Below are 17,722 nucleotides of genomic sequence, written 5' to 3' on the forward strand. Positions count from 1 at the left end.
ATCCAGCAGAAACCAGTTAACACCATCAGATCACACATTTCGACATGGGCTGGGCTGGGCCGGCCCCCGTAGGGGGTGCACGGCCAAGGTAGTATAAGAGTAGCTCAAGAGAACTCAAGAGACCCAACTATTATATCTTAAATTTTAATTGTATTCATTAGCAAATATAATTCTCCGTATTTTCTCCTTAAGATGAATTGCAGTACCAAGATTGGTTGCTGAACTCTTCTTGAACTCTGATGCTCCTTCTTATGGAATTGAATTAAACCAAGCAGAGTTTGGTCCTTTTTTTTTTTTGGTCAAATACTGTGAGTGTGGAAGGCAGGAGCTGACATCATCACTCTCCTTGTGGGGAAATCCATCCAATTTTTCACCTTAGCTCAGGGAATCGACCAACCGTGGCGCCTCTCCACATTTCTCAGAGTACGTCGCACCACGGTGGTGAATTTTTAGCACTATTGATTTGGGGAGAAAGGAGCATGAAATTCTTTTTTTTTTTTTTTTTTTTTTTTTTTTTTTTTTTTTTTTGATGAATCTTGGCCTCGTACTTTCAAAATATACTGTTATCCTGGATATTAAGCAACTACTTAAGTTGTATAAAAGCTATTGATGTAACTTAGCAACAGTTATAAAATGGAAGAAAAACAGAATGTAAAAATCTTTGCACATGAACAGTCAGTACCACACAATTGACAGAAAGTTTACACATCAATTCCCCTTTTATGCGTGCCTACGCTTTCCTCTGATGAATTATTCGGCTGTTGTTGAGTCGAGTCCATTTTTCAGTCTAGTCCTTACTCACTTCTATTTTCCCTTCTGGCTTTCAACTAATCCATTACCTGCTGCTTACTTTTTTCTCATTCAACATACTTAAACGAAATTAGGGAAAATCACGTTGTTGTTTTTTTACTTGGTCTAATAATAAAAATAATAATAATATAATAATAACTTTGATCTTTCAAGAGATCCATGAACTCAACCCTATTTCCTGAGGTAATCAATTTCTATCTGTGTGCCTGTTTATTCCTTTGCAAAGTGTATTCTCAGTATTTCATAGACATTTTTTTCCTGACAATCAGTTATGACTGTAAATCAGCGGACAATTAAATGGATCCAGCACAAGAATGTTTGTATAATCTCCTGTCACCCTTTATTCAATAATATTCGGGTTGCTTTCCAAAAAGAGGACACTGCTCCAATTTTTAGGGGAACGATACCATTAGTGAGAGGCATGTTCTTCCTCTCTGACATTCCGGAAATGATTATGAGCACATACTAAAACTCAACAAGTGCAACTTGACACCAACCCTTCATGGGCTACGTCACGATAATGTCACGACGTTTACTGGAGGCAAAAACAACCGCTGGAGGCAACGAAGTGCAGCTAGAAGTAAACAACGCTGGTTGTCTGTTTATTCTTATTCTATTTTTATCAGTTTATTCACATATGAACTCAAATGGCCGTTTTGCGCGTCCTTTCCGGCGTGAACTTTCCGTGAAAATATGCTGACCGGTGTTAGGACCACACGCCACTGAGGTGTTTTTGCCTCCAGCTAAGCCCCGCCCTTTAAATTGCGTCACATTGTTTACTAGGGGTGTGAATTGCCTAGTACCTGACGATTCGATTCGTATCACGATTCACAGTTCACGATTCGATTCGATACCGATTAATCCCGATACGAATTTATAAGTCGATTGGTGCGATTTTTTTAAATTCAAATTTAGAAAATACTAATCAATATACTTGTACAGTCTAAGATCTGTATGAAAATGTATTATTTATTTACCTGAAACTTCAGTCTTATACAGGTTGTAATCTGTTTCATGTTCAACAGCATTGAAATAAAATATTAAGGCTTAATGTTCCATTAAAATAACATCTTCTATGCTTAAGGTGTGAACCCGAACCTGAAGTAAGACGTTTTGTTGAATATTTTTCCATTAAAAATGGAAGTTTAAAAATCGATTCGGCCGCCTATTGAATCGATTCGAGAATTGCGCGATGTAGTATCGCGATATATTGCCGAATCGATTTTTTTTTTCAACACCCCAATTGTTTACAAACTTTGAAGGGGCTATAAGATCAAAAAGTCAAACCAAAGTGTTTTTTTTTTTTTTTTTTTTTTTTTTAGGTTCCGTGTGCGCTCTACTTGAACCACATGCGTGTTTGGGTTGTAGTGCTCATCTTGTTACTCAAAGTTTGGTCTGTCTTCTGAGCCACATCTCATATTAAGGCGGTTATTTAGCAGAGAGCAAATGTCAGTCGCAAGCCGGTCAAATAATGTTCTCCTCCAGCCACCTGGTCACAGGTTTCCAATATTGAGGAGATGGATCAGCGATGGATCAGTTCTGAGGGATTTACAGGGCACCGAGTTACGCGCTGAATTGCCAGCAGCATCCAACATCATAATCCCCGTGCGGGTGCTCATCATTGCAGACTTCCAAGGTTGTGATATTGAGCACGTCGCTCTCAAGCCCCATTTGGTTGCGCTTGCGATTTAGCTTAGCTCCTCGGAGCCAGCGCCGAAACCTTCTAAAAATAGACGATCGAGCAGAGGGTCCAGATAGTGGACACAAGAAGGAAGGAGTATTTCTCCAACTGGTGATTTCATGAGACATGTCAACAACGACGTTTCATGAATCATTCGCCTGAAGGAAACGCTGGAAGGGGGGCGTCGGGTCGGGTCTGTCCTTGTTAGTGCAGCACCATATCAAGGATTCCAAGGAAGGTCAACCGTGCTGGAAGCTGCACTCCCAGCCGGTGTGAGTAGAGGAGAAATAATAAGCTCATCCAGCATGTCCGTGTTATATCCTGTGTAATCCTGCAGGCATTATTGGCAGTTGCGGGTAGGCCAGTCAGGGTTCAGCAAATTTCTACTAAGGCGGGTAGTCATAAATTATGGACCCCGCTGTGTACGTATAGTATAGTGTGTTTTGTTATTGCCATCATGTCTCACTGAGGTGTTGAATAGATTTACCGAGTGGTGTCTGGTACAATTGCTTGCTAATCCCGTGGATTAATTAAAGGAGTTCCAGGGATTAGTCCGTGTTAGATGAACACATTAGAAAGTGTCAAGTGAAAACACTGCAGGTTCCTGGACGTGGAGAGAATTATAGTCCGTGAGCCCTGTGGATTTACCGTGTCATTTTCTGATCCAGTAAAAGGGGTGGGTGTCAAATGTCTATCGTGGGAATGCTGAAGCATTCCCACGTATGTTATTGGGATTTTTATTCTCCACACAATGCTTCCGATTTACACTGTTCAAATTTCAACTTGCTTCAAAAATTCAAGCTTCCCGGGGTATTTATCGTCTCATTCCACGTTACTTACAGTATTCGCACAATTTAACGTTAAATATCAACTTTTCCCCATTCATTTTCAAGTATCACGCCCACTTTCATACATATAACTTGACCCATCATTACCAGGTGTCTGGTACTGCTCGGTGGCACAGGAGGTAAAAGTTAATTGTCCAGTAACCAGGAGGTCATCATTTCATAATTTATCTCTCCATTTACATGGATTCAAATCTTAGCATTGACCTAGTAGAATTCAGCTTTCGGCATTCCCACACAATTTCTCCAGAAATTGCACTTAGTCTTGTTAAAATTAGTATATTTTTATATTTTGTATGTTTTCAAATATATTAACACAATTGCTCCCAAAAACGTATAAATACGTTCTCTCATAAATATTACCATGCTCGCAAAGACGTATTTATACGTTTTTGTTTTGTTTTTATGCTAGCATATATATGGCTTTGATGCAGCCTCTGAACTGAAGAGAATGCTTCAAGCAATGGTTGTTGTTACAAAAATGGTCAGCAGATGGCAGCAGAGTATAAGAGATCAACCAGGGCCATGTTGCAACACCAGGAATGTGAATCGTGATGAAACTTAGCTATTTAGGTTGGAGTCCCTCCTGGGAGGGGGAGTTCAAGTTTCTTGGGGTCTTGTTCACGAGTGAGGGAGATTGACAGACGGATCGGTGCCGCTTCTGCTGTGCTGCACACTCTGCATCAGTCGCTCCTGGTGATTTGCCGGCCAAATCTGCAATACATTCCTCACGAGCTATGGGTCACAATCAGGCGAAATGAGTTTCCTCCACAGGGATGAGAAGCTCAGTCATCCGGGAGGGATTCATAGTCAAGGTACTGCTTCATGTTGAGAGGACACAGCTGAGGTGGCTACGGCATCTGGTTCCGATGCTTCCCGATTAATGTGGTCTGTGGGGCGCGCGCCAACAAGAGAGGAGGCCCCGGGGGACGACCCAGGACATGCTGGAGAGACTCTTCCATCAGTCGACCGACCGTGTGCCAATTTTCTCTTAAAAATGGAGCCAACGCGGTGCCCTGATGAGGCGCTTAAAATACCGCGTCACCGGCCTACACAGCTGTACGCATTGTATGAAGAATTTGTGTGTGACTTCAATTCTTTTCAATCCATTTTTCATTTCCCTGCTGATAGCCGATTTTTATGCAAACTCACTCGCTCTCCGCGGAGCCCTTTTGAGATGTTGTTCACTGTGCTCGGAGAAAGAAAACCTCATTCGAAAATGTCACGTTAAAATCTCAAGTCAAAGATGATGAGGCATAATCACTCCTAAGTGTTTGCTACCATAACAGAAGACGACATGGGAGCGGGGAGAGTGGGGGTGTTTGTGGGAAGTGGGGGGGTGGTCACGGTCCTGATTTGTCTCATTTAATCCTTTCACAAAAAGAAAAAAAGAACTGTATCTGTGTGTAAGAGGTGGTGTGTATTGGTTGTGAGATACGTTGGAGTGCGTTTGTGTTTTATACGCACACAAAAAGCTATTTAAACACAAGCTGTTCTGATGTCGCCAATGTGCTATGCGGTATTCCCCGCTCTCCTTTTTGCTTGGTGATCGATGTGAACCGGCCACGATTGGAGGATTTATGAAATGTGACAGGTGAAGGAAAGCGGAGGCCTGTCACACGTTGGGATTGGGGGACATTGGAAACACGGCAGGGGGGGCAATTGTTGTTGAAAGCTCTAGTTTTGCATGAACCAGGGATTTCATTTTAAACTTAGAGCTGTCAAACGATTACATTTTTTTAATCAGATTAATCACATCTTAGAATTTTGATTAATCATGATTAATCACTGACTTAAAAAGGCTTTTTTTCCCCCCAACATATTTTGCCCGCTAAATTTGAAGCTCACCTGTTATGTGTTAATATTTTTGACATTTAATGTAATGAAGACGTCTTCAAAAATTCATATTTAAAATGACGTATGGCATATGTAAACATTTTTTTACTTTAATGCATGTAGTTATGTTTATTGCTCAAACTCCAACAGCTACCTTTTAATGTAACCATCCACGGTCGGCTAAAAAAGTATCATCTGCCGTCAAAATTAATAGTGTGATTAATCTGTGGTAATACAATGATTAATCCGATAATTTTTTGTGATTAATTCATTAGTTCACGCTTTAACTTTGACAGCACTATTTTAAACACATACAGTATTTATTTATTCATGTATTTATTTATTTATATTTAATAATGACACACACACAAAAAATTAATGACACAAAGTAATTTCACGTGCGATTCGCGGCGCCGGTAACAATGGACAGTGGGCCACAAATGGGCCCACAGACACCAGTTTGGACACCAATGGCTTTTACACTATTTAAATAACACGTCGCAACATGAATAAAAAGAGCTCGTCTCCTCCGCCGATGGTGACTGACCACGCTGGGATCGGCTCAATATCCGCGACACCTTGCACAGAATAGAAATGTTGCACATAAATATTTGAACCACTTCTCAGTTTGATGTATTGCCATTTGGAACAGCTGAAATGACAACTTGGATCATAAAGATGTTGAGTGAGCAGAAAATTATTTTGTGTTGAGTGTTTAAAGCAGCTTTTTTTTTTTTTTTTTTTGACGTTAGAATGTGTGGGTGTACCTAATACACTCTTCTGACCATCTCCCATTGCGAAATAAAGATAGACTGTTCATAAAAATGAAGATAAATAAACCTATGTAGGCTTTCAAGGTCAAATGTTAGCAGTAGGAAGCTAAGGGGGATTCATCTGTGTTTAAAATGCATTGCTGTCTGTCAAGGACTCGTAAAAAAAAAAAAAAAAGAGAAAAAGACAGAGCCAATATATGAAGCGCTTTCCTCTGTGTGCATTATTATGGCATATTCCCCATTTCTCAAATAACTTTTTTTTTTTCTCTTTTATCCTGGTCTCAGATCTTATTGTTTGCCTTTTACGTGCAACCGAATGCTGGCGCAGACTGATAGAAGCCAAGTAGGAGTGAAAGTGGTTCACTAATGGAGTCATTTGTCCAACGTGCCACTCTGGAGCTTTTACCGTTATTGCCTCTCGGGTAGCTAAACGTGAGCGAAGATGGTCGCTGTTGAAAGCACTTGATAGTCAACTGGAGCTCTCAAGGCTGTCGTTGGTTTTCATGGATCAATGTCTGGATTTTTTTTAAATTTTTATTATTATAGCTGTTGATGTCTCATAACTTGATACAGAAGATTGCTGTTAAACTAATTACTAATACTTTTATTGATGATTACACGATGATGAGGCGATCAAAAGTACACGATTTATATGAAGATAGCATATTTTTAATTTTTGTTAATCGTAATTAACCGCATGACTTCTATAGTTAACTCACGATTAATCGCAAATTTGATACTTGTACCAAATGTAAAATATTTTTTTTCGAAGTCTTCATACTCTTGTTAACACAAAAGTGAAAAAAAGGTTAAACTAATTGAAATATGGCTACATCTTTTAGTCATTTATACAGTAATTGCATAATAATTCATAGAATTGAGTTAATATTAAAAAGATCTGCTGTACTGTAAAAAAAAAAGTGTGCTATTAATTTGTGTTGTCATTTTTCTGCCACTAGATGGCGTAATTGCATTTGTAAGACGGTGACAGCTCAGTGCATTTTTTTTCATATTAAGAGAGGTCTAATCTTTAACATGAACTTGTAACTTTTCCAGGATTCATAGAAACCGTGTTTTGTTTTTTTTTAACTCCAGCTTTCTTTACTAACATACCAGTCAAAATAGTTATTGATTTGTTAGCTGTTATTTTGTAACAATATTCACATCACATCTATTGGTGAAGAGCAGACCCATTTTACTCTTTTGACCGCCAAAAACGTTTAATAACGTTTAGTGAAATCACCATGTATGCCGCCATAAACGTTAAGTGATGTCAACTACTTTTTTTTTTTTTTTGTGTGTGTGTGTGTGAATATATCAGTGGTCAGTGAGGCATCCAAGTGCAGCGCAGCCGGGTCAATGAGTTGTGAAATCAAAAACACCCACTCACTATGGCCAGCAGATGGCAGCGGTAACGGCTCGGGCCCTAACTAGAGCTGCGAATTGCAATGAAACATGACGCAATCTGATGAAATAGAACGTTTTCAACATTAAACCTAATTTGACGGAGCGTCACTAAACAAAAAATATTAGCATCAAAGTCACTGTTGTGGAGGAAATGTATCTTTTCTTTTCAATTTTCGCTCAATGTCACTCAAATGACCTATTTTCAAATGGCGGTTACTCAAGAACGGAATAAGGTAGACATACTTTTTTTTGTAATGAAAGAATGGAATGCGATCTTTCATGTGGTACCCATGTTGTTTATGTAGCAAAAGAACACAATATTCTGTTTGCTTCGAGAAATGAGTTAAAATGCTCGAATTCCGCTGGCATTGTTTTTTTTGTTTTGTTTTTTTTTTTTTGTTTTTTTTTTTTTTTTGTTTTTTTTGATAACGTGTGGCAGTAAAAGAGTCAATACAGCTAATACAAATTGTACATACTGGACAAACATGAGAAAATGGTGGTAGCTTTTCAGGCAAATGTCATTACTGCTAAAAAAGAATAATTACACCACTGCTGCTACTCGCCTCGCAGCAGGATATTGCTCACACATTCATAATGCTCCGAATGGCGCAACATGGAGAGGAAGCCATTCGAAGGCTGATCGTCACTTTTGTGGATTTGAATGAGCAAAACATGACATCTCTTTTCTTTATTTTTTTCCTCTAGATGAGTAAATAGATAATGCATTTCCTTTACTGATAACAGCCTTCCCCATTCTCTGATACTGGATAATAGCAATCTAAACTGGTCAAATGCTCCTAATTTGCAATTTAAATGGATGATGAGATGAATGATCTTGTTGTCCGCACAAGTAAGCTCATTTGTTTTCTTGGCCAAGAGCTCCACAATGTTTGTTTTTTCAACATAGCAGCACAGTCTATTGTGAAGTGCTGTGTCAAAGTGATGTCAACTCACAATGTTACCCTGTTCAAAATGTACTGCAGTGTTAACAGCTGTTCCATTCCAAACCATTTCCCCCTGCAAACCACTTCAAATAACATGCCCGTTTTTTTTTCTTTTTTGGCAGAATGCATGAAATCCATTTTACACAATCAGCCTTTGAGCAACCTTGTAAACAGGCCTACATGGCGGTTCCCTGAATCACGGAGCCAAGTTTTGAAATACAAAATTGTCACTTTTGAAGGGTTTCAACTCATGGATTGCAGAAAACGTGCATGTTGATTTGGATCAAGTTCTTTTAGTCTTTAGTTTTCTCCCAATACTGCTCCTTAGTTTAGGCAGACCAGACTTGGCAGGACGACTTGGCAGGACGTGGACAGACTTGGCAGAACGAGGACAGACTTGGCAGAACGAGGACAGACTTGGCAGGACGAGGACAAACTTGACTCGACGTGGAGAAACTTGACTAGACGTGGACAGACTTGGCATGACGTGGATAGATTTTGCAGGACATGGACATACTTGGCAGACCAGACTTGGCAGGACCTGGAAAGACTTGGCTAGACGTGGAGAAATTCACTAGGCGTGGAGAAACTTGACTAGACGTGGACAGACTTGGCATGACGTGGACAGACTTGGCAGGACATGGACAGACTTGGCAGAACGAGGACAGACTTGGCAGAACGAGGACAGACTTGGCAGGACGAGGACAGACTTGGCAGGACGAGGATAGACTTGGCAGGACGACAGACTTGGCAGGACGAGGACAGACTTGGCAGGACGTGGAGAAACTTGACTAGACGTGGACAGACTTGGCATGACGTGGATAGATTTGGCAGTACATGGACAGACTTGGCAGGACGTGGAGAAACTTGACGAGACGTGGAGTAACTTGACTAGACGTGGACAGACTTGGCATGACGTGGATAGATTTGGCAGTACATGGACAGACTTGGCAGAACGAGGACAGACTTGGCAGGACGCGGACAGACTTGACTAGATGTGGAGAAACTTGACTAGACGTGGACAGACTTGGCATGACGTGGATAGATTTGGCAGGACAGACTTAGCAGAACGTGGACAGACCTGGCAGACCAGACTTGTCAGGACCTGGAAAGACTTGACTAGATGTGGAGAAACTTGACTAGACGTAAACACTACCAGCACAGCAACAGGACAAGACAATGCTACCACAACGCGTGACCAAACACTACTGACTAAATACAACACTAACGAGACTTTAACAAGAGACACTTGGGAAACACAGCAGGCAGAGCGCATTAATTAGCAACACATACTGGGAAGGGAAGACGCACGCAGGTGGACAAGTTAACAATAACGAGAACTCAGAACAAAACACTACAAACACCTAAAACCAAACAAAACCTAACCACATGGAACCAAAACATGACATTCGTGGTGAATGTGGGATGAAAGGCAGAAGACAGCAGAAAATGCTCAAGTGTGACAGCGAGCTTTGATATGATCTGTCATGGCTGCTATTTGTCATCGGAAATGAAATGAAAGTCTAAAGGCAGAATACTACACACGCCTCGCCTCACCTCTGCTCTTTTTATCGGCACATTTCCTGGTGCGCCCGTCGAGCTGCATCCGTCTGATAAGGATGATGGGGACGCAGCAATCAAACTTTGTCGCTTTTGACTTCTGTTTTATACCCGTCTTGTAAGAAAAGCAAAATGAACTAATGTTTTCCTTCTTTTTGACTTCCCAGCTCTTGTAAACACCCGGAGCACTGCCAACGCCAGCTGGTCCGGTTCACATTGATGCAGGTGGTGGCGCAAATTTACGCTTCCCATCAAATCCGCCTCAAAGCGCACCTTCCACTCCGGCCATGGCGATGAGCAGCGAGCCCGGCATGGAAAGGCTGGAGTCCGGTTCCGAGGAACAGAGCAGCAGCAGTCTGACGGACATCCTGGCCGCCATGTCCACAGAAGATCCGGGCGCTCCTGTCAGAAACGGACGCGCTCAGCTGGACGGCGATCGGCCCAAAGCGTCGCGGCCTCAGTTGACCGGGAGGAAGTTCTCTCTGCAGGAGAGAGGCACTTACCTCTCCTCCGGAGGGGGGTATACACACGTCTCCCCTCGGGTGGCTCGCAGGCCCACGGTGGAATCGAAACGTGTGTCCATATCGGATTCCCAGGTGAGGATTCATACAAGAAAAGGTTTTCATAGAGCAGTTCTCTAAATTCAGATTAAAAATTTAACCGGCACACAATTGTTCCTATATGTCTTTAAAGGAAATGCCTGTAAGTAGTATTACGTAAAATTTGCGATTATAGTGGAGATGCAAACAATGAACCGCAATATAACGAGGGATCCCTGTACTATCCAACTGAAACTTAATTCTTATCTTAATTGCTGGCTGACTAGCATGCAACAGAGAACAATTTTCAAAATGCGATTCACAGACATTAACTCATTTGCTCCCAATAAGGTGTAAATCCGTTTTGGTTTTTTTTTATGTTTCAAGTGTCCCAAAGACATATTTATACCTTTTTTTTTTATTATTATTATTATTATTATTATTATTATTATTATTATTATTATTATTATATTATTATTAGAAATGGTAGTTATTACACAAACGGCCAGCAGGTGGCAGCAGAGCAAAGGACCAGGGCCATCTAAAAAAAGAAGCTAAATTACTTACAATTTTAAATAGATTTGTGAAAACTGATGAAACTTAACTCTCTTCTAATGGTAATTGCTGCAAAACGGAAACAGACAGAAACATACTTCAGTTGACAACAAAAATATTGATGACAACAAATTAATTTGCTCCCAAAAACATATAAATACGTTATACTTTTAAGTGTCCTAAAGATGTATTTATACATTTTTTTTTCATGCTAGAACATACAGAAAGCTTTGATGCAGCCTCTCAACTGCAGAGAACAGTTGAAGCAATGACAGTTATTACAAAAACGGCCAGCAGGTGGCAGCAGAGTATAAGAGATCAGCCAGGGCCATGTTACAACAAGCTCTTTTTGTCACTGTTTTCACCAGGAATGGGAATAATGATGAAACTTGGCTATATTCTCATGCAAAATGGAAACAGATAGAAATATACTATTTTTTCCTGATGAAAGAAGAGACTTTAATCTTTCTTTTGATAGATAATGCGGTGCCCCTTATATATGGAATAGTTTTAAAATATGTCATTCATTGATGGTGCGCCTAATAATGCGGTGCGCCTTATAGTCGTGAAAATACGGTAAATAAATAACATAAACATAATAATAATAGTAATAATCCAGTATTTTGTTTTTTTTACTATAATATTCCTCCCCCTAATGCCTCTGACTCAAAGCGATCCGTTTCCAGAGTTTGGCCTCTTAATGTACTTGACCAGACTAAGCTCTTCTTTCCAACTCTTGTTCTCAGCCCTGCCCACACTCCCTCACACCATCACACCAGTCAGCAACCTCCAACACAAGATCCTCGTCCCAGCTGTGATTTTTTTTTTTATGTTTTTTTTTTGTATTGTTTGCCCTGCAAGCAACACATTACATAACCTGCTTCATAATAGTATTTTTTTTTTCTAAAGCACTTCGCCTGGTGGCCTTGCAACATGAGCTGCTGCTGTATTTTTTTATTTATTTTTTGTCATGCTATTCTGGTCTGTTTTGCACCATCGACAAAATGTTCTTCCCCCTCCTCTCAGCCTGGGAACACAAGCCTCGGGCATTGCTCTGGCTCAAGCCGCCGCCGCCGCCGCCATCTACCAACTCACATCAGAGATGCCTTGCACCATTTTTTCACGATGGATCCTTGTGCTGATCCTAAAGCCATCTAAAGCCTCTGACCGTTCTGTCGTTTGCGCTCCTCTGCTGGCTGGCTGACGCTGATCTGTAGCGGCGGTGGTTGCTATGGAACGGCAAAGCAGCCTTTCGAAGCAGTAGAACTCTAATGGACTTGCAGACTGTAAACACAGACTGAAACCATCAGTCTACCCTGCATTCGAAGTCACAGCGACGTGTCGCCCCTTCTTAGCCGTTGTGCGTTTGTGATGATTGACGATTGTGTTTCTTCTCTCCTGATTTCGTCCCCTCACAGGATTGTATCCAGTTAAACCAGTATAAGTTGAAGAGTGAAATTGGAAAGGTGAGTTTTGTTTCTTGTTGATGCCTACGTCTGAGGTTGTTGTTTTCACAGCACGTGCAGGCCTTTGCGCTGGGAGGCGCGAGTTCCGCCTCCGCATCTTCCACCAGCCAATCACAAAGTATTCTTTTGACTGGTGAAAAGTCCGTAAATATTTTTTTTTCTTTTTTTTTTTCATTAAATCAAAGAACTAGCTCCAGTATATGTTATTTAATTTTAGCTAGGGATAGGTACCTTTCTTATTTGAGCCGGTACTGTTCCAATACTCAGTACCTGGGAATCGATAACGGTACTCAACGGTACCAATTTTCGGTACTTTTGTTCTCTCTCTCTCTCGCTCGCTCGCTCGCTAGCTATCTCTAGCTAGCTAGCTAGCTAGCTAGCTATCTCTATCTATATCTAGCTAGCTAGCTATCTCTATCTATATCTAGCTAGCAAGCTAGCTCTATCTATATCTAGCTAGCTAGCTATCTCTATCTATATCTAGCTAGCTAGGTATCTCTATCTATATCTAGCTAGCTAGCTATCTCTATATATATCTAGCTAGCTATCTAGATAGCTAGCTCTCACTCTCTCTCTCGCTCTATCTCTCGCTCTCTACCCCTCTGAATGTTTTTTGATTAGTTACAATTACAGTTCCAATATATTATAGTTACAATTGTTCTCTCTCGCTCTCTCTCTACCCCTCTAAATGTTTTTTGATTAGTTACAATTAATTAACAATTAGGGTGGTCGTAAATGTTCATCATTGTTTATTTAATCATAAAGTACGTGTATTGTTAAAAACCAATTTAACAATTACCTTTCAATATATAAAACTTGACAAACAAAAAATAGAATAAAATTTCACTCAAATGAGCCAGAGAGGAATGGTAAAAATAAAGGTTTAATATTTTACAATTTACTGAAATATAATTAATAAACATAAGTTAATATTACAAAAAAACAAAAGTCTGAACCAAAGTTTTTTTGCAATGAACAACAGTAAATATATAAATTGGAATGAATAATGCACAAATAATTTTTGAATATGTTTGTTGTAAACCTAAATCATGCAACCACGTTTGGTTTACTTGAAAAGCAGCAATGTGACAGAAATGCTTGGAAGCTTTTTACACCCAAGCAAAAGTGGTAAGTGGAGATCCAGGAGGAGAGTGTGTGGGAAGCTGTACAGGCCAAAAATGTTGTTTTTGAATAGATTCACTGCAGCCGTCTCGGATGGGTGCGTTTGTTTGTTTTATTAATGAACGACAAACTGTGGCCACATTTGATCCCTTCTTTTATTTTTGTTTTGCAGGGTTCCTATGGTGTCGTCAAACTCGCTTACAATGAGGATGATGACAAACATTATGTAAGTCAGCAAATTTTATTTACCTGTAATCACTTTCTTGCCATTAAAGACACATAATGGTGTGTTGAGAGCCTCTCTGCCTCTGTTGCGTAGACCGAAGGAGCTCCAGAAATTTCCACTGTGCCATTGATTTTTTTATTTTCCTTGTCTTCCACCTCAGTGGCTTTCTGCCGCGTTGATTTTCTAGTTCCCTCGCAAACAACAAGTGCCACTTCCAGTGCATCCAGGCATTTACGGTTTTATTGTGCATCAAGCAGATGTTTGTACATTGTAATGCTAAGAAACATTTGCCCATGATGCTGAGCCATTTGTTTTCTCCAAATGATTCATTAGGATTTTGTGCCAGTTCCACATGGATTTGCATAAATAAAAGGTCACCATCATGGTGCCCGTGGGCACCGGGTCATCCCCAAAGACCAAATGAGCAGGCCACGTTCGTGTCAGTTGTTAAAAATAATAATAATAATAATAATTTGCTCCCAAAAACCTATAAATACGTTCTATTTTAAATGTCCCAACTTGTCCCAAAGACGTATTTATATGTTTTTTTTTGTTGTTTTTTTTATGCTAGAGCATACAGAAGGCTTTGATGCAGCCTCTCAACTGCAAAGAACGGTTGCAGAAATGGTAGTTATTACACAAACGGCCAGCAGGTGGCAGCAGAGCAAAGGAGATCAACCAGGGCCATGTTGAAAAAAAAAACAAACTCAAATACAATTCTAATTAGACTTGTCAATAATGATGAAACTTATAAGCTATATTCTAATTGCTGCAAAATGGAAAAAAAGATAGAAATATACTTCTTTTTCTTGATGAAAAAAAAGAGACTAATCTTTCTTTTGGTAGGTTTCATGTTTTTATAGCAATAAAACACAATTGCGATAGTCAAAATCCAGTAAAACAGCCGGAAGTGAAGGGGGTAGCTTTCCTACCTTGTTAAATCATTGTTGATAATTATTGTGTCTTATCATCTTTATCAATATACTTTTACCTGTTCCCTGTATTTTAGGTAAAGATTATTTTGTAGTCCATCCATCTACTTTTCTATCGCATTTGAGTCGCGCATGAACTGGAGGCAATCCCAGCTTTGGGCAAGACATCCTGGATTGTTGCATTTTTCGTCTCGAATCAATTTAAAATATATATTTTAAATGTATTCTTCTGGGTTTTCTTTCCTTCATGTAAAGCAATTACCAGACAATGCATACCCGCTGTCTGCCTTGTGCTTTTTACGCCCACCACCAAACCTGAACACCTACCCATGAGTCCAATCAAAAAATAAATAAATAAAGATACCGGCAAGATGAATAACAACGCGAAGACCGTTTTCAATAGAATGTTGCAGTATTAGATCATCCAAGGACATATAGAGCCTAAGAGATGTTTACAGAATCAACATTTTTCAAGATTCGTAAGGAGGAGTACATAATGCGTCTACATTGTTAATGTTTAGAGGCATTCACTGGTGACACCGATTGTTGAGTGTGACAGGAATTGTGGCCTCCTGGGACAGATTGAGTTCTTTTTTTTTATTTTTTTTTTATTTTTTTTATTTGCAGCTTGTCTCGGGCGACATCTGAGTATAATCCTAAATAACATTGACGGGCGCAGATGAGTAACGACAGATGTAGACGGTTGACTCTGTTTCCCGTTAATTTGAATTTTATTTCACGTAAGCTTTTCCATCTGCAGCCCGAGCCACACATTCACTGATTTAATCATGTAAACACGCATGCACGAAGGCCTTATGGATCAAAATGTAGAGAGTAACTCTCAGTTCTGTAACAATGTAGTGCAGTGCATTAAAAAAAAAAAAAAAAATGGACCAAAATGATTTCTTGCTTTGCAGGCCATGAAAGTGGTGTCCAAGAAGAAGTTAATGAAGCAGTGTGGTTTTCCACGTAAGTCCACACGCCTTCAAAAAAACATCCATTGGCTTATTTTTTTTCTAAATTGGTTTTGTGGCACATTGAATTGCTACATCAGGCTGTCTTTTAATATGGGTGTCATCACACCTGAATAATGTAGCCATTGTGGACTGTGCGTGTTTGTTTTAATGAAGGCATTGAAATATTTTTATTGCATGAAGAAGATGCCAATAATCATAAATTTTATATCTGTTCTTAATGTACTATAAATGTTTTTTTTTCCCCCTCTTAAGTTTTCATACTCTTGTTTAAATAACATTTGGGGAAAAAAATGTTAAACTAATAGAAATATGACTGCATCCTTTTTTTTTATCATGATCCAGGAATTTCATAATAGTTCATAAAATTTAGTTAAAAAAATAAAAATGTATTTTGTAATTTAAAATGAGTTAAATTAAGTTTTAATTAATTTAATTTTAATTAAGTAAAGTTTTAATTTAATTTTAATTAAAACTAAATTATTAAAAAATAAAAAAAAGATGTACTGTACGGTAATTTTTAAATTACGTTTTAATTATTAAGTTTTAACTTTAATTAATTAAAAAATAATTAATTTCATTTTTAATTTTTCATTTTAACTAATTAATGAATAAAAATTAATTAATTAATTTAATTTGAATTAAAACTAAATTGTTAAAAAATTTAAAAAAGATGTTTAAAAAAAGATGTACTGTACGGTAAAAAAAAAAAAAAAAAAGTGTGATATTGATTTGTGTTGAGGTCATTTCTCTGCCAGTAGATGGCATAATTGCATTTGTAAAATGTTGGTGACAGCTCAGTGCATTTTTCTTTTCATATTAATTCATTTGCTCCCATATATACATCACATAATGTGGAGTCATCAGGTTTTTTTTTTTTGTTCTAAATTTGTGATTCTGCAGGTCGTCCCCCTCCAAGAGGACCAAAGGCGGTCCAAGGGGAGCAGCCCAAATTCTTGGGACCATTGGAAAGGGTCTACCAAGAGATTGCCATCCTCAAAAAGCTCGACCATGTCAACATTGTTAAACTAGTGGAGGTGAGTTGATCCCCTTTTTTTTTAATTTTTTTTTTTATTTTATTTTATTTTTATTTTATTTTTTTTATCCATTCCTGATGCAACCAGTGAAATTAGTTCGACGTCGTCGATGAAATCACAATGATAACGGAATATGGGTGTTTACGTTTTCCCCACCCATCATTAGATTAGAAATGAAGGAACTCTTTTGTTGTTTTGGCATAGTCTCGTGGGTCATTGTCTTTGCTTAATAATTGAGGGTTTCCCAATTCGTCTCATTAATGTTTAGATCAAACCAAAACATTTTCAGACGGCACAAGTTACGAATATGTCTCATTTTCCGATACTTGTGGAAGGGAGTGCATTTGCCAATTATACTCAATTTGTTCCCTGAGCTCTGCTTGGGTCAATGTCACTTTCATTCTTGGCTGACGATGAGACTGGATTCCAGTCCCTCTTTTCTCTCCTCTTGAATATTGAAGCCCACGCAGTGCAGAACAGATTCAAAGCATTGAATGTGATGCGTCCATTTGTCACAGATGGCGGGGACGAGGAAGGAATATCATCCGTGCTGAGTCATCGAGTGCCGCTTTTTTTCTTTTAAATCAACAATCTGTAAATTCAGTTACTTTTAATTTGTCTTAGTCAGCCACGACATTAATCAACAGTCACCAAGAAAAGTACCGTTTTTTTTTCCTTTCACTGTGATGACTTACTACTTTTTAAAACAATACTGACAATGATTCATATTTCCATTTACTGTACATGCAATTATATTCCACTAAATGTAAGCTTAAACTTAAGTCGATATTTTTCAGGTGGGTTTGGTTTTGATGAGGTTTGACGCGATGCTGTCTGAATCTCAGCTTCAGAAAACAGGCGAACTGTGATTTGTCGTTGCCTGAGCCCTGAAGCAACTGCGATGTCATCTTAAGTCGACAGCAAGTGGCAAAATGGCCGCCCCCTGAGATGGATAAAAAATGGCTGGATTTTGATTCATAATTCATATTCCGCATGTTTAGATGAGTGAGGTCAC

At 39.1% G+C, this 17,722-nt stretch overlaps 1 protein-coding gene across 2 annotated transcripts in view; it reads left to right on the forward strand.

Annotated features, from left to right (window-relative positions):
* The window catches only part of camkk1a (calcium/calmodulin-dependent protein kinase kinase 1, alpha a), a 41,653-nt gene that overhangs the window by 6,188 nt on the left and 17,743 nt on the right, over window positions 1–17,722 (forward strand). For both annotated transcript variants that reach the window (XM_077505604.1, XM_077505605.1), the window contains exons 2-6: window positions 10,024–10,452; window positions 12,369–12,416; window positions 13,711–13,764; window positions 15,614–15,665; window positions 16,574–16,707. In XM_077505604.1, coding sequence (XP_077361730.1) covers window positions 10,144–10,452; window positions 12,369–12,416; window positions 13,711–13,764; window positions 15,614–15,665; window positions 16,574–16,707 — 597 coding nt within the window. In that variant the 5' untranslated portion in view covers window positions 10,024–10,143. The remainder of the gene's footprint in view (window positions 1–10,023; window positions 10,453–12,368; window positions 12,417–13,710; window positions 13,765–15,613; window positions 15,666–16,573; window positions 16,708–17,722) is intronic.

The sequence above is a fragment of the Festucalex cinctus genome, chromosome 18 (assembly GCF_051991245.1).
Source record: "Festucalex cinctus isolate MCC-2025b chromosome 18, RoL_Fcin_1.0, whole genome shotgun sequence".
In the NCBI taxonomy this organism is placed as follows: Eukaryota; Metazoa; Chordata; class Actinopteri; order Syngnathiformes; family Syngnathidae; genus Festucalex; species Festucalex cinctus.